The sequence below is a fragment of the Solea senegalensis genome, linkage group LG4, assembly GCF_019176455.1.
Source record: "Solea senegalensis isolate Sse05_10M linkage group LG4, IFAPA_SoseM_1, whole genome shotgun sequence".
NCBI classification, from domain to species: Eukaryota; Metazoa; Chordata; class Actinopteri; order Pleuronectiformes; family Soleidae; genus Solea; species Solea senegalensis.
Window position 1 is genome coordinate 13,598,413 of NC_058024.1, and position 22,755 is coordinate 13,621,167.

The window sequence follows — 22,755 nt, forward strand, 5'->3', positions numbered from 1 at the left end:
ATATAAATACACAGAATACAAAGGCATGAATTGCTACAAACTCACTCAAGGACATCTCGGTTGAACTGTTTCTGTCTGTTACCCAGGAACTCGCCAATCATCTGCCTACTCAAGCCCTTCCTCTGAAGCAGGAAGTGTGCCACACCCACTGGGGTGTCTGGAACAAAGTTTCGCTCTATCAGATACTGGATGCCTTTTTCTGGTTTCCTGGAAAAACAGGAAAGAGTAGAGACACAGAAAGAGAGAAAAAGAAGAAATAGTGATGACACTGTCCAAATCTGCCCCTGAGAGTGGGGAGCGGGAGCTACTTTTCCCCATGGTGTTTATCGCAAATGATTTCAAGGAACTTAATTGCTGGCTATGACAGAAACCAAATCCACAATCATCTGTGATTAAACATAATGACACAGGCTTTAGATGACGAGGAAGTGGGGCAGAACGAGTCCTGGGTTAATTTGCACCTTAAGTAGAAGGTGCAAATTAAGAACAGGCCGATAGCTGTAGCTGTGTTTCAATTAACGTCATTGGCATATTTATCATACACAAGAGTTTCATGTTGGTTGTCCAACAAAAAATATTCTCTCAACCACATGAAGAGGCCTGGATCTAATTTACGTAACATCTTCTATTCCTGATTGGGTATGTAACATGTGACTGCAAGCAATGATCGTGTCTGTGTCCGTGTGGACAGTTTGTTGGAACTTACTTGTTGAAGAGGTTTAGGCCAATGCGGTAGTGCCTCTTCCGGATGATATCGTTGCTGAAAGCAGGTGAGTCCCAGCTGTTGCGAGTCTCTTTGTGGTACGTCTGCTTGCTGAGTGTCTGCTCCCTCAGACTGTCTCTGGATGAGGACTCTGAGCTGCAGTTGATGGTGTCATTGGAGTTGGACGTGCTGTTGATGCTATCATTGTCACCATCAGAGAAATCCGACTCAGACTTGCTCTGCCGGTTTGCAGTTCCGTTGATGGCCAGATGTGCCTCCAGCTGTCGTGGCCGATGGCGGGAGGAGTCATCTTCTCTTGAAGGCCCTCGGGGTGGCAAACCGTGGCTGATGTGTTTGGGGCTGCTCTGCTGGTTGCTCAGGCTCCGCTCATATGCGTTCTGTCTCTTCAAGGAGCTGCGGTCAGAGCGGTCACTCAGTTCCACAGAGCTGTCACTGGGAGGCTCAATGGTCAGCAAGGGCAGGTGGTCAACACGTAAGCGCTGCTCTTGACATTCTAAGGAAGGTGTACTGCGGCAGCTGGTGTCTGTGTCTCCTTTCTCATCTTTATGAGCCAGGGACCAGTAATCCTGGGAGGAGTTGAGGGAGCGGTGACGCAAATCTGATTCTGTACTGGAAGGTCGATCTACAGAGTGAGATAGAGGCAGGGGCGGTGATAGTTCCTCCTCATCAATGTAAAGCGTTACATCACTATAAGATGCCGTCATCTCATCCAGTTTTTGGCGATCTGAGGCACTGTGGGAGGGCTTCACCTGGCAGCTGTCCAAATCCTGGTGACCTCTCCCTGACTCAGAGTGGCCCTCATCACCATGCATACTACGACAGTTCAGAGCATCATCTATGGACTCTGCTAGAGATTTCACCTGTCTGGAAAAAGCATCTTCTAGTTCTGTGATAGCATCCGTAAAGTCACTTTGTGTTGTGGGGGTCTTGCCCTGCGCCCCCATATCCCCGCCATGTTCTGATTGCACCAGCGCACCGATTTTCGAGCTGTCATCTGTTAGTGAGACCTGTTTTCCCTCGAAGTAGGAGCTGTGGACTTTTTCAGGTCCTTCAAAGGAAAACTGCATTCTCATATTGGATAGGACGATTCGTCGGGACATACGGTTTTCAGACATAGAGCTTCTAAGACGCTCAAAGTTTTTGTTCATCTGATACTGGCGGAAGGCTGTCTGAATGGTACGGGCTGCATGCCGGGTTATGAAACGCCCACCATATTTACGCTCTAGCATCTCCACCTGCAGGGGGAGAAGGACATTTTGAGACATAAATCCTGAGAAACAACTGGTCAGAGTCTAAATCGTCATTTAGCTTGGAAGGTTGTCTGCAATAAAACGGGTGTCAAATGGTGAAAACAGTCACGATAAGCACAATAATAAAAAAAGATGCTGTACTTATGTACTAATTTTTTAGAATAAAATGCTCCTGTATGAAATTAATTAAGATCCATTTACAATAAAGCACTTAACAGAGCTTTAAGTATTTATCTTAATGGCCACGTATCATGACTCACTCTTTCATGTGAATTAAACAGCCACACTGTCGCAGTCGATGCATAAACTCCCCCCCCAAAAAAAAGCTTTGCAGAATTAAAACACAATGGTGTCAGCCACTGACAGATGATGTTGCCTTATTTGATAGCTTTATTATATCTACTAATGAGGAACATGACAATGACAAGTTGACATTTTATTAATTGTCTGCAATTTAGAGTTTTATCACTCAAGTAAATCACTGGATAACAGTGGACTGTGACGGACTGTAAATCAATTATGATGACTGGTAAAGGCCTAATACTATATTACAGTGTTACAGAGTAAGTCAGCCAGGCATGTATTACATACAGAATGCTGAACTGATATTAAAATGGATTGTAATTCAAGGTTCCACCTGTGAACTTGGTGAAAATGACACTGATTTTGCTTGCTCCATGTGACAAGGAACATGGATCATGACTGAGGAAGTTACAACATGTTGAAGAAGTTACAACATGTGGAACAGGATCTCCCCCACACAGACACAGCTGTGTTTGGGTCTCAATGTATTTCTGTGTTGTAAGTTGTAAGTTCTTTGCGTCAGCAAGTGTAATACCCCAATAAGTGGAACAAAGCGGACTCATTATCAGTTTTGACCAATTTTTTTGTCTATTCCATGTAAACACTGCAATTATCCCTCATCCTTTAAGTTCTTTCAGACTCAGCTACTGTAATTCCCTGCTCACCTGCCTCAGCAAATCATCTCTGAAAACATCCATCCTTTATTCTTTACATTGACTTCCAATTACAGTGAAAACTTTCATGACTCTAGCATTTCCTGTTTGATCACTGCAGCGGCGTAATAAGCACCCGTGTGAAAAGCCCGGACAAAACAGGGTGGATGCCATTGTCTTTTTTTTGGATATGGAATATCATAATTCCTTTGCTTCATAACCTGAGTCATCAGTTTTCCAAGAGAAAAACACTGAGCGCAAGGCTTTTAAGGGATCAGTATAAATGCAGATAGTGTAATTTTTCTATAATCATTACAGATATTGTGTTACAGACACTGTGGTTGCGTTTTCTATGCAAAAATGTGTCTTATTCAGCTTACAAGTCAGGATTCATTTTATGGTTGTGGTGTTTAAACATACTGTAAAGAGCAGTGCGTGGTTATCTAACCTGCTCCTAGCCTATGACAAAAACAGGCTGCATACATTTTCCAACAAGTTGATTAAAAACTAGACAAGGCCATGCATTTTAACGTATTGCTTAAATTGCAGAACACCCTTCCAGATGCCCTTAACTGAAAACTAATTAAATTTGTTTTCAGTTTAGAGCATCTGGAAGGATACTTAATAAACAGGATGAAGGGTTTCTGCATCTTCATTCTCCTCTCCAAATCTAATCAGACATATAGAGTCCTCTAATTAGACTACAGGGTGGGAGCAAATGTGTAATTGGAAATATCCATTTGTTAATAAACATCACTTTAAAACATAAACTACATAAATTGTATTCAAAGTGCTGACCACACTGTGGATCAAATCATATTTTCCCCATTCTGGATCCAGTCCAAAATACTGGGCCTGGATAGATCTCAGCAAGAAAAATCAAGATACATTAAAAAAAAAGAGACTCTTTACCACTTTACCTGCAGGCTAACCCTATAAAATTAATGAAGAACTTTTTCAGCTCATTTGTGATAAGCTGTCCAGATACCTAGTATCATGACAACAAAAGCACTTAAGGGCTATGCCCCAGTGGTTCATGTTACTTTGTAGTAAAGGAAATGATGTATTGTGTGTGTCCCAACTCTCTCACCTGCTTGTCCTGTAGATCTGATGAGAGCTCATAGCTCTCTGACAGTGAGCGAGAGCGTTTGATGGCCTCCTCCTCTGCCTGCTTGCGGAGGATGGACTGCGAGTGCTGGAGCTTGGGTCGGCGAGGTCGCAGGTGGCCAGGGAGCAAGATTTGCCCATAAAGCTGGCTGTCCAGGTGGTCGGAGCTGAGCCCGCTGCTGCGGGTTATTGGTACGCAACTATAGCCACCGCTGTGGTCCACAGAGGCTCCCACTTCGCTTCCTGGAGCATCACCTTCCACACTGCAGCACATGGGGAGAGACAACGCATGCTGGATTAGTCTGCTGCTGAGTCACTTTCCTGACATCACCAACTGCTCTGTGTTTCAGCAAGAAGCACGTGACAGATAGAGAGTGAACTTTGATACTGCTGGCAGGGTATAAATGTGGATGAGAGCATTTATAGCCGCAATCTGAGCACTGCGATTTGTCTTTACACATTCAAGCACTGCCATTTGTTTTTCACGTTCCTTTTACAATCAGGAATAACCTCAAATCCCCCTAAGCAGCAAGCAATGTACACCGATGAGAAGGGATTAAATGACTAGGGATAAATTATGAATAGCTAAAGCTCAACAAACATTGATATCACTTCACCTCCACCACCATCTCATACTTTCTCCAAACACAAAGCAAAACAATATCGGGAGTGACTGAAGCATGAAGCAGCTCCTTGAATGTTAAGATAAACAAGGATTTTTTGAAGTCACAGGAGCACCAGCCTGAGAAGATAATTGGATGAACCATGGCAGGCGGTGTTGAGCGGTGAACAGCCGCAACACCCGAGACAGCAGCACTTAAATGTCAACGGCAGATCTGATCACTTCCTGCACCCTTCTTAGACTACGGTGATTAGCTGCACTGGTCTGTGGTATATGTGACGCTATGTCAGAAACTGTAATTCTGAGGAAACTAAGTCATGTTCACTGCTTTATCAAAGTGTGAAACAACACCACGTCCTCTCCAGTGACAGAAGTCTCACATTTTTAAGTCCATTTCTCTGTATAAATGTTAAAACAAGAAGGATCTCATTAATATTACACAGAGATTCCACGTAAATGAGGAAGCCAGCTCAGCAAAGAGGAACTGCTGACATGAGAAAAAGGAAGGATTGACATCTCAGACCTCGCCCACCTCTTGATGGGAAATATGAACTAAATATCTGAAAGCTACGTGACTTTGTCATTGGAAACATTGAAAACAGACAGCCCATGTTATCATCTACAGTACAATAATGTTTATTTATTTATTTATTGTATGTGTGTGTGTGAATTTTACTCTTTTATTACCTTTTAAACCACGTCTAAACATTTACCCCTCTAGTTAGAAATGTTGATGTGACACATATGAATCAATTTGCCAAATGTCAAATGTTTTCCTGTACAGAATTCACAAATGTAATGTTTCCAGAAGTTTGCAAAAACAGTGAAAAACAAAAAAAATAAGAAAAAAGAAAAAGCAGTGGCTTTCTGAGAGAGCAGGCTGCAGATAGTCGTAGTGCTGCTGTGTGAAAGCAGTGAAGTGTATTTCATTACATGGACTGATCCACAAAAATCCAATACTGCAACAAAGCAGTCCTGCTCCTTGATTTGCAGCATTGCCGACAAGTGCACCATCAAGGTCAGGCTCTACAGTGCTGCTAATATATTTATTTAAAAATAAGTTTGCCCTTTAGTGTTGAATCACAAATGCCCAAATATCAAAATAAACGACAAAAAAAGCAAACAGCTATAATCCATACAGACAAACTGTAGAATGATAAAAAAAAAAGCAGATGACAAAGCATTCTTTTTCCTGGCATCAAGGAACCTGACCTTGTAACAACAGCTCAGTCGATCAGTCGTACTTTCTCGTATTTACAGATACCGTCTTTAAAACTTCATTTTTGCCAGTTCAAATCTATGGAGGTAGCGTCAACATTTCTACCTTTTCAAAGCAGAATACGATCCATATCATTTCATTTTGTTTGTCATGTGCTAATGGCTGAGGCAGAAAGACTTGGAGCAAGGTCGTCCATTCAAGCACATCAATCGCTACATTCTTGTCAAATACCTAGAGCTCAGTGGGGGAATGTGTCAACATTAGATAATAAAGACCGAAATAAAACCTTCAACAGGTTAAAGATTTTTGACGCCCAGAAACTGGCATCTGTTGACAGCCGTACCATCAGCTTTAAATGGTTGCAATAATACACGCGACACAAACCAGATTTAAACTTCTTTTTGAGTGTTTTTGTCATCTTGCATCTCCTCTTGGTTCTGTTTCCAGCCTTGGGGAAATGTGGCCTTTGATGAGAGACCAATCACAGATACGTTCAGACAGAGCGGTTGCTCCTAATGGCTGTTTTACTAAGCAGCTGCGAGTACACAATCCCTCAGAGGTAAAGTCGACAGCTGTCAGTGTTACAAAGCAACATAAGAAACAGACAAAAATGGTCAAGACGAGAGTCAGACAGTAACAGTTGAGAGATACAGCACGTGTATATTCCCACTTATCCAGTGGGACGGGCACAGTACAGAGCATTTGTCTTTAACGACCCGGATGGGACTCAACAATCGACTATTTCTCTAGCATTCCTGCTTACTGCAACTTAAATGGAGGATAAATGTTGATGTGCATTATCCAGACCATTGGTTTCTAAGCTGGGATTCTAAGCCTCAGGGGATTCATGTGTTTCATTTGCTCACAGAATCAAATATAAACGTGCGGGAACTTTCTTTGGCAAAGCAACAGCTTTTTGATGCTAAACGAATCACTTCCTGACTCCAGCTCAGAACAAATCAGATTGACATTGATCTTTTTAGTACAAGCGGACCAAGTGGATTCCCAAGCTGCTGACCAGGACCACAATCTTAACAAAGTGATCGAGGAGGCGGACCACAAAATGTTACATTTCCGTAACTGTCATTTGTTGCTATTTTTAAAAGATGTCTTCTTTCTGCCATCTTCGTTCTCCTCTCCAAATCTAATCAGACATATAGAGTCCTCTAAACAGACTACAGGGTGGAATCAAATGTGTAATTGGAAATATTCATTTGTTTATTGTGGCTTAGCATGAATTTCAAAACAAGCCTTCTAGAGTGCTATCGTAGCACTTCAGGCATGTTTATGTCTTCACTTAACATGGTTGCATTGCATTAGTGATGCTGAACATGATGTTCTTAGTTTGCACTTAGTTACACCTTAGAAGGACATGCCATGTCTTTTAAAATTCAAACTATAAACACAAAAGGGTACACTTTTAAAATGTATGAACCCAATCTTCGTCTTTGATTCACCACAGGAACTAAAGTGTTACTGATCTGACTCCCTTATAATGCACAGGGGGAAAGAGCAAGAGAGGAAGAGATGGAGAGAGATGACTTTGGTTTGACCCATGGTCTAACTAAGGGCCTGTGCCAAGTATTCACACAGCCTCATTAAAATGAATATCATTCAATCAATTTTTAAGTCAAGAGGCAAAATGGATAAGAGTACAAGAGGAGGAAGAACAAGAGAATAAGCCAAGAGAGAGGGAATCTTATTCTGAAACAACTGAGAGTCATCCTCACATTAGAAACAGGATTACTCGCCACTGGTGCCATGACGTGGCATCGGTGCAGTTGTCTTCTACAAACTCATAGTAGCATCTCATGAAATGCCCCCTGGTGGTGACATCTTGATGATCGAAAAATCAATGTAATACACAAGGAGTGTAGCAAAAACAGCGACATCTAATACATGGAATGAACCTCTTGTGTCAAAGTTCTGTGGTTGTTGACTTGTACAGTATGTCCAGCACCACCTTACTTCTTATCTAAACTCTGTTGCTCTTTACTATATGTCACCTTACTTATAATATACCTATACCTATACCTATATACCTATAATATACCTAATACCTATACCTATAAAACCTAATGCTAGAGTTCACCAAACAATGAAAGCAAGTATTTTATGCAATGGCTGGGCTAAATTGGGCGCAGCCCCTTTCAGTTAGGCATGCATGTTAATCAAATTAACTTTGAATGCACAGCCACCTTTATCATCTAAGGTGAGATCAGCAGATACACCCCATCACCACAGAGAGTGAAGTTTTCCTTTTCAGTGTCCATCTTTTTTACTCAGTTATACGTATATAATTGTTTCTTGTGCGGTTTCATGACCAGATCTCAGGACAATGATGTTTGATTTAGAAAAAAGAAATACTGATACTGGTACGAATCTTCCACTCATTAAAAAAAAAAGCTAGTATTAGAGTAAGATGTTTATATATACACACAGTTTATAACTTTCGGTGAATCTGGAGTACTTAGCGTCCTGGCTAATTAAGATTCTGTAGATTGAGCCTGTTTGCTGGAATTACATTCTGGTGGCTTTAATAGTCACTGGAAAAATAATCCTATTCTTTCAAAATGACATCTTTTGGGGGTCTATATTTGGGAAGTTTTGACAGAGAAAAAAAAAGAAACGCATGCACACAGGCTATTTTTGAAGGGGACAAAACAAACAATTGAATCCAATAAAATGTTGAATGAAAACCAAGTGTCAGCAGACATATTCAGAATAAGAAGGGTCAAAACTTATTCTTCCATTACTCCCAGAGAGCCACAGGAGACATATAATATATTTTAGGAATCTAAATACTTCCCGAGCAGTCCCTTTCTAGTATTTTGAGGCTGCCTTCAAACACAGATGCCAAATGCAAAACTCAACACTGCTATCAGCAAATTAAACACTCACATCAAAGGGTGTTCACATTACTTTCCCTTGTTTTAAATTCAAATTCAAAAGCCAACAAAGAACTGCAGTGTCCCATGACAGTGCATAAAGTGCCGGCTGGTTGTGGATGGTGAAGTGACGGCTCCAGTGTGAGGGCCAGGTGATGTGAGGACAGCTCAGTTGTCAACACCTCCTCTCGTCACACCCTCGCTGTGCCGCTGAGGGGCTCTTCGAGATGAGCATCTTCTCAGTGTGACACTCCACTGTGATGAATTAATCACACCAACGTACACAGTTCTGAGTTTATGCCAGTACAGGTCCAAGAGAGGTAATAAATACAAGTACACACACACACACACACACACACACACTCAAGCAACCAGCTTCTTTTGCACTCACTTGGTGGTATTGTGTGTTACATGTGATCTAAAATTACAGCGCAAACCTTTTTTGGTGATTTTTTGGTGATATTCTGCCTCTATGTAATATTTCAGAGTCTACGATCAGACCTAAGGGAGTGTTTGTGTGCACCAGCAGCAGGGACTGGAGCATTTATACTGCCAAACGAATGAAGGATTAGGGTTTTTTTTGCAGTAGAATTCACTTCTGAAACTTTTTGTGGGCACTGCTTTGTATTTTCAGTCATACACACCAGTCATGTCGCCTTACTAGTGCAACGTTGTTGTTTGACTCTGTCTGTCTTTACATAAAATGGATCACTTCCTGTATGCAGTGTGGTAATGTAGCGAGGCAACACAAGATCTAAACACTATTACACTATAGTTTTAAAGTCACAGTTGTCTTGTTTAGTGTTCTTGTTTCCATATTCAAGCCTTTACACTCCCTAAAACTAAAATACAAGGCTCAGGATGGATATCTGCTGTCCCTATGTATGTTTCAATGCTAAATGGTCTGTATTTATGTCGCACTTTTCTAGTCTTGATGACCACTCAAAGCTGCTTTACACTACAGTTTTTTACCATTCACCCATTCACTCACACTTTCATACAGCACATCTATGTGCAGCGCATTTTCTATCACTCATCTTTCATACACATTCACACGCTGCCCGCACAGCCGTCAGGAGCAACAAGGGGTTAAGTGTCTTACCCAAGGACACATCAGCATGTAGACTAGCAGAGCTGGGAATCGAACCCACAATGTTGGAGTTGAAAGACGACCCACTCTACCACTGAGTTCCATCGCTCCATATATACAGTATATGCCCATATGCTTTAAAGCACTCTACTGAATGCACTTCATCTTTCTTACATTGACATAATAACTGAAACTGAAATAGAAATGCTGCACATGATCGTCACTACATTCCTATTCATAGCCACTTAATTATAATATCTGCCTTTTGAAATTCTGGTATGGTAATGTATTGACTTTTTATTCTCTTTTTAGCTTTTGAATGTATCATGAATGTTGTTGTGTTGTATTACGACATACTGCAATTTATTTGTACCGCCTTGGCTATGTATAATGACAAAAAGTTAAATTGGATGCTGCAGTTTGCCAATAAATGTCAGTTTTGCCTTTGTTAATGATGTGGGCGCACAGATCGTCGGCGTCACCACGGAAAATGTGCAAAACATGTATTGCAATACACGCAATAATCCACAATTTAATATGGCAGTCAAGTCAAAATCAAGCACCTGATACCATATTGGATTGGTCTCATCTCTAATTCACATGTAAGCGTGTTCCTTGTGATTCTTATCAGCAGCTCTGTACCCTGTCACGTAATCCACCACATTTTCTGGCAACTTATCGAGTGATAGCAACTTTGTTGGAAATTATCTTATTTGAGTCTGACAGCAGTGCCTGAATAAAGGAGCCAACGTTAGTGAAATGTACAACCTGCATAATGCCATAAAGTGCATGTCAAGCAACTTATTAAAACTACAGCACACCACACCAGCATGGAACCCCTCAAAGTTGAGCTTACCAGCCATCTGAGTCCAGCTCCAGTAAGGACTGAGTCCTGTCAGAAGCACACTGCAGGCACCACATGTTGCCCTCTGAGGCCCTACATCATACCCACCACCACCCTCATCTCCGTTACTCCATCCCCTGGTCAAACATAGCGTCGGCCTGACCGCACTGCTCGGACACCTCTTCAGCTCTGGCCTTCGTTCATTCTAGCAAGGAGGGGCGTCCTCAGGAAGAGGGAGGGGGAGGAGGGAATTCCTCCATAGGAAACTGGGTCTTATAGCAGCAGGAGAACTTCCACAGATCAAGAGGGTCTCAAACAGGAAGGGACAACGCACAAGATGCAAACGTGGGAGGGACAGAGAGAGGGAGAGAGCAAGACAGCAAGCTCTGGTGGCTTTATTATTAGCATTGGGCAGGGATAAAAGCCCGGGGAAACCCCTGGATATACCATTTTAGCTGCTGTGACTGAGGAGGTTATGGACACAGTAATGTGAGCCTCACACCGGGTACAACTGTTGTCGCATGTAAACCCTCAGCTTCATTTGGGGAACACGCACAGTGTTTGATAACGTCCTCAGCACGACTGCTGATCAAGGCTTTAAACTAGAACAAGCAACAGCCGTCTGCTCAGTCTGCCCACTGAGCTCTCATTTGGACAAACAATTCAAGTTAATGGGGAATGTTTGACTCACATCTCCTCCCATAATCTGCGCTATGATGTTGAGGGTGATTTCCCTTCCACTCCTATTCCCCTGCCTTGGCCCCAAAAATGAAGCGATGAGGGGCCTATCTATTTCCGCAGAATGACATCATTATCCAAACAATGGGCGTGTATCAAGTGAACCAAAGATCTTATCGGCCGAAGCTCTATGATAACAGAATGTTTTTTTAGTTTGGGTAGAGATTTGCCATGACTGCAAGGTCTGATTCTGCACTGTAACCAGGTCAATGCATGCCTCAAGAAATAATAATAAAAAAGACATAACATTATCCTAATGTCAGGATATAATAAGTAACAGGGAATAGGGAGTTGGTGCATAATGTGCCTCTTATGGGTCATTACAGGACTTACAAAAAACAAGAAGTGATTTCTGCATTCATGACCCAAAGCTAGAAAACCTGAAATGCGACAAAGTCTGGATCTGTGGCCTGTTAAGTATGAGTTTACATCCAAGTTGACACTAATTCAAATATTGAATCAAGCCCTGGATACTATCTAAGACAGTTCTTCCCATTAGCCTCGGTCTTGACTGGGAAGCTTAATGTAAAGCTGCAGCAGTTAACGCCCACTTAAAGTGCATCTGTTTGAAAGCAGAGGGACAGCTGCTATTGAGCCGACCTTTTTTTGTCCTTCTTATGTTTGTCCTGACAGTGAGGAGCGATACGGCGCAGACAGGACTTGAGAAGGGATGAAAGGGAATATGTGGTTACACACTGGACGGTGATAAAATTGGAGATGCAATGGGCAGCCTCACGCTCATATCACAGACATGACACTGGCAATGACAGGCAAACAAAGGGAAAACGAACAGGGATGAGAGGGCCTGTACATCATTCCTTTCACCCCATTAATGTCGTTGTTAAAACAACACTGTGAAGCGTCAGCATAATATCGATGGGTCATTGACTTGCAATATAGTAAGCTGTAAGTTTGGTGAGTGGGAAACATTGTGTGTAACTTAACGATATTCAGGGACTCTCAAAATCAGGCCCAGCGAAATCTAAACTGAGGTCTGTGATATGTTTGCTACAGTGAGCATGTCTGACTATTTTACCATGGCCAATGACCTGATGCTAATTCTAAGTTGTGGTAGTATTATACAAGAGTACATCATATCGGTGGCAACTGGACTGGACTGAAGTTTCTTTCTGCAGATTCAAGAAGGATGAGAGGTGAAACATCCTTAAGAGAAACCTCATGCAGTTGCTACCAACTCAATGTGTTTTGGATTATCAAAGGCACATTTTAATCTGGCCAGTTTACAAAGAGGAGGTGAATAACTCTCTCAGATTACTTAATTATATTATGATTACAATGTTGGGATTATTGATCAACAAAGCAAAACAAACAACAAACCTATTACTGCACCTTGTTTTTTCTCACAACTACCAAATCAAAGTGAAGGAGTACCCCCTCAGGCAGTATGTTGATGGTTTTTCAGAGTTATGCAGATTAACATTCAGAGATTATAAACATTATCTTCATTCCTCACAGTGTTTGGCGTAAAGCCTGTCTATTGTGATTCTAGAATAGCACATCTCATTATTCCACCACTGCTGACTGTGCTGCTGGTCTTCTAACACTCCACTTTGCATCAGGTTCCCCTCATGACCTTTACCGTGCGTGCGTAGAATGAAAACACCTGAGGAAACCAGACTAGCCTGTGGACACGACAGGAATAACAAAGGTACCTGAGATATACATTCTTAGACTACGTGCTTAAAGCAAGTAAGTAAGAGTAAGCGTAAGTAAGAGGGTTAAAAATGGTAGTGACAGTTTCTTTGCTTCTTTGCAGCAGGCAGCTCTTTTAAGGCCTTGTCTCACAGACACACCTGTCTTGTCAACCTCTCCAAAGTGGAAACAACAGGGTCCCTCATTCTTGTTTTAATCCCCGCCTCAGCCCCAGCTCCACAACAGGTCACACAGAGCGTGTCACACAACCACCATTAAAGTAGTTCTTACTCCCGTTTCCTTCTATCTCCAGCATCCAACTGTCTGAACCTCCCTCAGCATTTAGGTGGATGACGTGCCACTCCAGGCCCAAACACTCCCAGTAGCATGACGTTGGTTCTCGCTCAGCAGGGACAAAAATAGAGTCACAGAGAGACAATGCATTTTCTGGTCTGCTTAGTCAGTAAATTGACCAGTTTGTGAGAGTAGCACCAGCTGGAGACATAATGTGTCTGCACATCCGCCTCCCCAGAAGCTATATGGCCAGTCTGTGAAAGAAAACAACAGCAGCGCTCATTAGGAACACAAAGAGCTTGGCGAGATTCACCATGCAGCGAGAACAGGGAGCTCTGAAAAATATGACACAAGATAGTTTATGTTGTAAAACCCAATTGAGTTCAGTCGTAAATTGGTAATTAAAAAAACTCTAACAAGGTGAAACAAAACAGCAATACATTAATCACTGCTTATTACATGGCTACTCATTAAAAAACTAATCATTTTAAACAAAATGCAGTTTCTTTTAATCAAGAGATAATTGTATTTCCAAAATGAAATAATCTGGAAGGTAATTCCCCTGCTCTCAGTGCCTTTAAAACACCCTTGATTCTTCTGCACCGTCTACTCTGTTCCTTTTGAAACAAACGAAAATGTCCAGCAATGACCACACATTGAATTCTCTCCAAATATATATGGTGAGAAAAATACATACGTACAGAAATAACAGACTATAAAATGTCACAATGAGAGCAGTGGAAAATTAGGATTAACCAAGATGTGCAATAAACCTTTCACATTTCTGCTTATACCTGCTTTTACTGTTGGTAACAACAAGAAATATTGTCCACTGATGTCAGCTACGGAACTCTGTGGTGTAGAATATCCTCTGAATATACAATTCAAATGTATGGGAAACAAGAATAGCATATATTTGTTGGCATATTGCAGAAAGTAAAATCTTAATAAAAATCTTGATACAGTCACACATAATCTGAAAGGTATGACCAATGACTTTATCTTAATACCATGGTTCCATGAACTATAAGTGACATTTACTGTACATACATACTACGTCCCTTAAATCCATACTTTTGTGCAGCCATTTGAGACGTTCATAAATATGCATTATACGAGGCACAATCAGGAGCTGACAGGTAAAATGCAGTGGATGTTTTGTTGATGAGCATATGGCATTGAATTTGTGTAATGTTCATGCTCAGCAGTGGTGGCTCCTCTGTCCAGGGCGCAGTATTTAGTATTTATCTCCACTAATCCTCATACAGTAACTCTAGCTCCATCCTGTTTCTGAGCCACCAATGAGCTCTAGTGCTGAACCAACACTATTAACCCACAGCACTGTTGTGAGTTGTAAATACTAAGCAGTCTCTCACAGAGGCTGTAGTAGAATAATTACAATTTATTACAACCTGGGTGTTGTTTTTGTACTTTTGGCCATTATTTTTAATCAGGTATGATATCAATATACCTACTAAAGTCAACATCAACAATCAAATTTAGTTTGATTATCGAAACCACATGGTGCAATTGAAAGTGAACCTACCTGCACTATTATACATATTAATTCCTGATTACACAATGATGCAAACAAACACAATAAGTACACTGGCAATCCAGGAATCAAACTTTAATTCATCCATTGTGTACCTCCACATGAGGGTCAAAGGGTGCTGGAGCCAATCCTAGCTGACATAGGGCTACACCCTGGACAGGTCGCCACTCCATTGCAGAGACAAAGAAACTTTCACTCACATTGACATCTACGGTCAATTTAGAGTATCCAATTAACCTCTGCATGTTTTTTGGACTGAGGGAGGAAACCGGATTCCCCAGAGAAAACCCACACACACACACAATGAGAGCATTCAAACTCCATGCAAGAAGGTCCTGGTTTGAACCAGGTTATGAATCTGGCTCTTCTTGCTGCAAGGCAACAGTGCTAACCTACGGTGGCCGACAGGGGCAAACGCACTGCAACGACACAAAACAGCTGCATATTTACAGTATATATCCACGCTGTGGATCAACAAGTCGCAAAACGCTGGCAAGTGCCAAAACACCAGCAAGTCCCAAAACACCGGCAAGTCCCAAAACACCAGCAAGTCCCAAAACGCCAGCAGTATTTGGGTCGTTGCAGTGTGTTTGCCCCTCCCGGCCACCGAACGACTACTCCACCGTATAAGCCGGACCTATTCTCGTGTACAACACACTCTACTAACCCCAGCCACCTTTGTAAATGTACATTTTTCTAGGACTGTAAGTAATAATGTGTACATGATGTCTGGTGTATACAAAACTACAAAATGTAATGTACTGTATGTATGTATATACAGTGCTCAGCGTAAATGAGTACACCCCCTTTGAAAAGTACTATTTTAAACAATATCTCAATGAACACAAAAACTATTTTCAAAATGTTGAATATATATAAGTTTATATAACATCTGTTAAACTTAAAACATGAAAGTAAGTTCAATAACATAACTTAGATTACACATTTTTCAGTTTTACTGAAATAAGGGCGACGCAAAAATGAGTACACCCCACAACAAAAACGACTAAACCTAGTACTTTGTATGGCCTCCATGATTTTTAATGACAGCACCAAGTCTTCTAGGCATGGAATGAACGTTGGAAACATTTTGCTACATCAATCTTTTTCCATTCAAGAATTATCTCTTTTAGAGACTGGATGCTCGATGGAGAGTAATCCTCAACTCTTCAGAATTCCCCATAGGTGTTTAATTGGGTTCAGATCAGGAGACATACTTGGCCACTGAATCACTTTTACCCTGTTCTTCTTCAGAAATCCAACAGTGGCCTTCGATGTGTGTTTAGGATCATTGTCATGTTGGAAAAGTGCACTACGACCAAAGGCACGGAGTGATGGTAGCATCCTTTCTTTCAGTATAGAGCAATACATCTGTGAATTCATGATGCCATCAATGAAACACAGCTCCCAGACACCAGCAGCACTCATGCAACCCCACATAAGGACACTGCTACCACCATGTTTCACTGTAGGCACCATGCATTTTTCTTTGAATTCCTCACCTTTGCGACGCCATACAGTTTTGAAGCCATCAGTTCCCAAAACATTTATCTTGGTCTCATCACTCCAAAGTACAGAGTCCCAGTAGTCTTCATCTTTGTCAGCATGGGCCCTGGCAAACTCTAGGCAGGCTTTTATGTGCCTGGGCTTTAGGAAAGGCTTCGGTTGGGACAGCTCCCATGCATGCCATTCCTCTGCAGTGTATGCCATATTGTGTCACGGGAAATAGTCACCCCAGTTTGGCTTTCTACTTCCTTGGATAACTGCAGTGAACTTGCATGCCGATTTTCTTTGACCCTTCTCATCAGGAGACGCTCCTGTCGAGGTGTTAACGTCCGTGGACGACCTGGACGTCTCTGTGAGATGGTTGCAGTTCCATCTTTTTTAAATTTTTCCACCACTTTTGCTACAGTATTCTGACTGATAAGTAAAGCTTTGCTGATCTTCTTGTAGCCTTCACCTTTGTGGTGTAAAGAAATTATTTTCTTTCTCAAGTCTTGAGACATTTCTCTTCCATGTGGTGCCATTGCTAACAACATGAAATGGGAAGGGGTTTATAGTCAACTGTCTGCTGGACACATGTGTGATGAATAGTTAGACTCACCTGTGGTTGATTATTGTTAAATTGGACATTTGTAGTCTAAAATTTAGCCTTGCTACAGAGACTTTCAGTGGGGTGTACTCATTTTTGCATCACCCCAATTTGAGTAAAACTATAAATTTTGTTCTCTAAGTTATATTATTATCCTTACTTTCAAGTTATAACTTAAACAGATGTTAAATAAAACTTAGTCTTGTCAACATTTTGCAAATTGTTTTTGTTTTCATTGAGATATTGTTTAAAATGGTACTTTTCGAAGGGGGTGTACTCATTTACGCTGAGCACTGTATGTATGCATATATATATATGTATATATATATATATATATATATATATATATATATATATATATATATATATGTATATATATATATATATATATATATATACTGTATATATATATATATATATATGTATATATATATATACTGTATATACCCCCACTGTGACAGCCCATGCTTGTTTCAAATCTGTTATAATTAAATTTATTTGGTCTCAACCAGTAAAACTAGGTATACCTCTGCCTCTGACTCAAAATCTATCGAGGAAAATTTAAATTATTCTTGATTTTACTTCATGTTTTTGTTTCACTGCAGACATTAGTTTGTATCACCAGTTCCTATCTCCAGAGTTTGTTATTGCCAGGAATGAATTATTTGCAGACATAGCATCCACATAGCATAGCGTCTGAATGAACTCTGATGCTATGTGGTGATAAAAGACATGAAGTCAGGTGCGTGTGTGTGTGCGTGTGTGAGAGAGAGCGAAATATGCAACAGGAAGTTCAACTAACCAAGACGTTGGGTCCCAAAAATTCCCGAGCAAATCAGATTTGTAGCACACCAGGTAATAAGAGATACACACACATTCTCAAACAACTCATCACTGAGCCTAGACAAGTCTTTCACACAGGAGTCGCAGCAGATCCTGACATGTTGTGTTGGTAGTGAAAACAGACAAGAGCATCACAGTGACGCAGACCTTAGGCTCTGTTGGACAAGATGCCGCTTCATTAGTATTCATAAACATTTTCCCTTTCCTGGAAGAACAGCCCAACAGGGTGTGCTCAGACTGTGTCTTAAAAGGGCAGGACACTAGGATGTGTGATGGAGAAAAACAGGAACTGAAAAGATGAGGCAGGCTGAACAGGTGATGGCCGCAGTTTAAGGCCTGGTCACACTTCATCAGCTCGTCATCTTTTCCATTTTCCTGCTACAAAAAAAAAAGCATCATTGTCGCAAAAAGAGTTCATAATATCAAAGATGTAATCACAATTATTATTCATTTTTAGTGCCAGTCACAGTGGACATAACAAAGTCATTTTCCTCATAGATTTGACATGCAGCTCAGCAGATTTAAGTCGCATGATCACAGCATCCCAGTAAAATGTTGCTATATTACTTTTCTGCACATACTATTATTTAATATTTTGCTGTGCTATTGTGTCATAGACGTCATGACAGCATTTGTAAAAGTGACCTTTTTAGCAGCCTTTGATGATTTGAGACCCAGTTTATACCAAACCATGTGTGAGTCCCTGTGCTATTATGGGGATGTTGTTATAGGGACATCATCCTAACTCTGCGAAGTTTTTTTTTTTTTTTATGGAGAGGATGCTGACACCATGTGTTTTGGTGCCTAAACCTAACCAAACTCAGGAAAACATGAGCTCACATATGGCTCACAGAAATGTACAAGTCTAACACATGATTCTGGAGATTATGTTGCATATTCTATGCAATGGTGTGAACAAATTATAATAATTGACCTAATCATAACTATAACTAAAATTCTCAATTTGAAATGTAATGTCATGTGTGATTATATAAGGGATTATAGCGGGTGGGAATAAGTCCATCCCTGAAAATGTTAACATCTGCCTCCTTATAAAACATTACAATTCCAACAACAACAAAAATGGAAAGTTAAGTCTTTACAGCTGGCTCACTGTGGTCATTTAGTGTCATTAGGTTTTACCCATATGACCCACATTAAAGGAGAGAACACTCAAAAGGAAAATTGTTTCGAGTTTGAGGGAAAATCTCAAAGAGGCCTAGTGTGGTTATAAGTATTTGCACACAGTGACACAGTCACTGAGAAGCTGAGGTGCAGATCATTTGCAATCATGGTTTGAGGTTTAATGTCTCTTTATTTCTTTAGAATACAATCCAACAGCGACAGGTAGACAAAAAATTTGATTCTGACTGGATACATCAGTCGAGTCTTTGAATGTTGAATGGTGGTCTGTCGTCAGCTCTGCGAATGAAGTTGTTTGTTCCTGGCAGCAGCTGCGTCAAACTATTTGGATGAAATGAGGTTTAATTCCAGGTGGAGTGGAGAAAATGAATGTAGCCAAGTGTTCAATCCACTGAATGTTCCACACACGTCTGCAGAAACTCTATTTCTGCTCCAGCTTTTTTTTTTCTTCTTTCAGCTGCAACTGCACTCTGCACATGTAGCCCATCTTGAGGTTAAATTAGAATTGAGATTATAAAACTTATAATAGGTGAAACAACTGAACAATTAATTCGACATTTCATTTAACAGCAACCTTTTGCATTTAAAATGGTTTTCGCGATCCCAGTTCTTAACAATCTAGAGCATTTTCTTATTTTTAATTAATTTTTGCAGTATGTAAAAGTAAGTAAAGTTAAGACTAATGGGCTGTAAATTAACATTATATATATGTTGACTATCCACCAACAAAGTGTGTGCGAGAGAGGGGGAGAGCGAGCGTGAGCTAACTGTGGCTGTAACTTTCTGTTTTGTTTCTTTTCCTTCTTCCTTCTCCTCAGGTCAAGACGTTTTTCAGAGTGTTAATGAGGCTTTTTAGGTTCATTCAGTATTTCCAATTCATAGCTGCAGGTTGCTGTGTTGGCCAAGTGTTGAAACATTATAGGGTGGTTGGCACAACCCAAATCTTAAAACAGGAATTTGTGGCCTGCAAATGAAGATTTAAACTGAAGGAATCTCCCCACTTTCACCGTTACCAACAACATGAAACATGATAAACTAACAAGGCCAGAGGTGAACAGGGAGAAATGGAGAGGTAGAGGAAGAGTGAATTATCTGCATCACCCCACCTCTTCTTTTCTTCCACTCTGAGATTGTAGTTAAGTGGTCATGACAGGCTACAGACACACCTGCTGCCCCTGCTGCTTCCAACGATGCTTTATCCAGGCAAAGGAATCAGCAGCTCGGGAAAGCAGCTGTACATTATCTCCTGCAAGGCACAGGACTGAACACTGAGAAGTCTATTATCTTCTATTATGCTGTTTATTATCTTCCACAAGGGGAATAACCAAAGCCATACATTGCGAAATGTCAAATAGCAAAGTAACCAAAATGCCAGGACAAGACAGGAAAACAAAATGCAAATATGTAACATAACAAGACAAAATGAGACCAATTAACTCACCTCACAAATATCTTATTATAACATAAGAACATGTGTCCACATGCACCATGTACTAGCAATAAACAGCCTAAATGAAGGACGCCAGACATTATAAAAGAAAGAAATGAAGCCACATAAAAGATCACTGTGCCTGTGAGGATGACAGAGATAAACCTACCTCTACTGTGCAGAAGCCCAGAGAAAGTACAGCTGACTCTAGGTATGTCTTGACAAAGTATAAACAGACCTGGAGCTGTAATGGTAAAGCTCAGGTAATAAAGGCAGGGCTCTCTTCTCCTCTGTTACACAGATGGATTTCCAGTGGAACACTGAGCTACTTCTGGTTGGTGAGGCTCATATAGGCACCACCCTGCCTGGCTCTCATCTGCCAGCTCCTGTCCCGGCCCCCTTTCTGTGGTGTGTGTAACTCACACTGAGGTTATTGAAGGACAGGCAGCACCTCTGTCTACACGCAGCCTCTGGGTGCTATTGATGTTGGCATCTGCAATAAAGGCTGTCTTTCTCTTATTCACATGTCTCCCTGCCCTCCTGCTGGTGTTTTCACCTCTGCCAAGGAGAGCTGTGAGGCTGAAATGGAGGAAAGGTTGTATGATGGCGTTGAGTTGGCTGCGTGCCTGTGCGTGTGCCTGTCTGGGGAAGGGAGTGGCAGCCTGGTGTGACACACTTGATTACCCTCAATGATTGGGGATTATTTTTGGCTTCCACTGGCACCCTCCTAAAACTGAAACTCTAGGCTGTGTTTTCTTCTATAATTATCTCCTCCGGTCGTCACTTCGCTTTGTCAGTCAGTCATCTGACTTTTTTATTTGGTGAAAAACATGCTCTCACATAACCAGTGTGACACCCAGTGCTCCTTCCTCTTCCTGGATCAACTTAAAGAAATGGGGAAATGGTGTAGTGTGAGGACTACAAGCAAGAGCAATGCCACATGAAAACACAGTCATTTGCATTACTTAGTTTTTTCATGTGTAATAACACTTCAAATATCTAAATCCCTCAATTAGAATGTTTTCGGTCAAGAAAAGCTCTGATAAACCTGAAAGTTACCTGCCCAGCAGTGCAGATTAACATGAAACACTCCCACATACAAACACGTCTCTGCTTAATCTATAGAGGTGAAATAAGGAATCATAGCCTATATTAAATGTGAGGCATAGACTCATTCGGCCGCTATAAAATAATGAACACAGCACAGCCTCCCCTCAAACAACAAAAAAAGTGCTCCCTCATTCCAGTTTACTTGCTTAATTTCACTCAGTTTATGGATGCCTATGGAGCCACAATTCTTATTCTACTTAAGAACAGCCCATCAATAATTGAGCACAACATTGCTGTTTGATATAACTCTAGTCATTAGATAGTTCAAAAGTTCTGTCCTTAGGCTTTTATCGGTTTTTACCACTGGTTCAACCATCAACTGCACCGTTTTATATTCAGTATCTCCCTTTTAAAAGTAATTTTCTTATTCATTAACTGAGACTCCCTGTAAACGGTTAAAGCTCCCTGGGCAGGCTTCACATTTTGAGAGCCCCTGGTTTAGAATAAAGTAAAATACCACTCATACTGCACATTATACCCACTGTAAACCTGCCCAGGTGCACCAGAGCTTAGAAGACAAAATATGATTTACTATCTGATCATATGATTGCCTTTCATTTATTTCAACAAGAGTTCTCCATCATATGTTAAAAGTCAATCTACATCAAGTACAAATAGCCGAAACGGTGCCGTCAGCCACACCAAACAGTTGCTATGGCTGTATAAGCTGCATCTGCATTTTCAAATTGAACTTGCTAATCATATTACGTCCTATAGGTTTGTGCAGCATTTGTAATTAGACTAATTGTAAGTCCCACTGGGCAAAAACTGTCAATATGAGTCTTTCTCAGCAACACAAACATGTCCTATAACGCCTCATGCATACAAATATATATTGTATACACAGACAGGCACTTGCAGTAACTCAGACAGCAACGTTAATTCTCTTTGACATTTAATTACTATGTTTGTTGTGAAAGCAGCGGCTACTAAAATGCTTAATCTGAGCACTAGTATAGCAGTGTTCCTCTTTGAAACTTCCTGTTCAGATATGACCTGTGGCCTGAGGTCAAACATGGAAGTTATCGTGCTGATTGAGCTCAAAATGACACGGGAAAAAAAATTGTCTGATTTGCACTTACTAATGCTTTTCAATGATGATCCCTTTGCCAGACAATGTCATTTAAACAAGGCAAGTATCCACTAAGGTCCTGCAGCCTCAGCATGGTTTTTACAGCAGGGTTAATTTCTTTCCTGT

General features: G+C 41.0%; 1 protein-coding gene across 8 annotated transcripts in view; it reads right to left on the reverse strand.

Annotated features, from left to right (window-relative positions):
* iqsec1b (IQ motif and Sec7 domain ArfGEF 1b) overlaps window positions 1-22,755 on the reverse strand; it is a 157,581-nt gene that overhangs the window by 14,953 nt on the left and 119,873 nt on the right. For 7 of the 8 annotated variants that reach the window (XM_044023312.1, XM_044023311.1, XM_044023310.1 and 4 more), the window contains 3 exons: window positions 4,021-4,300; window positions 707-1,959; window positions 46-207 (listed from right to left, as the gene is read on the reverse strand). In XM_044023312.1, the coding sequence (XP_043879247.1) occupies window positions 46-207; window positions 707-1,959; window positions 4,021-4,300 (1,695 nt within the window). Of the gene's footprint in view, window positions 1-45; window positions 208-706; window positions 1,960-4,020; window positions 4,301-10,712; window positions 10,842-22,755 lie in introns of those variants that run through there. The other variant, XM_044023314.1, reaches the window with a different exon arrangement.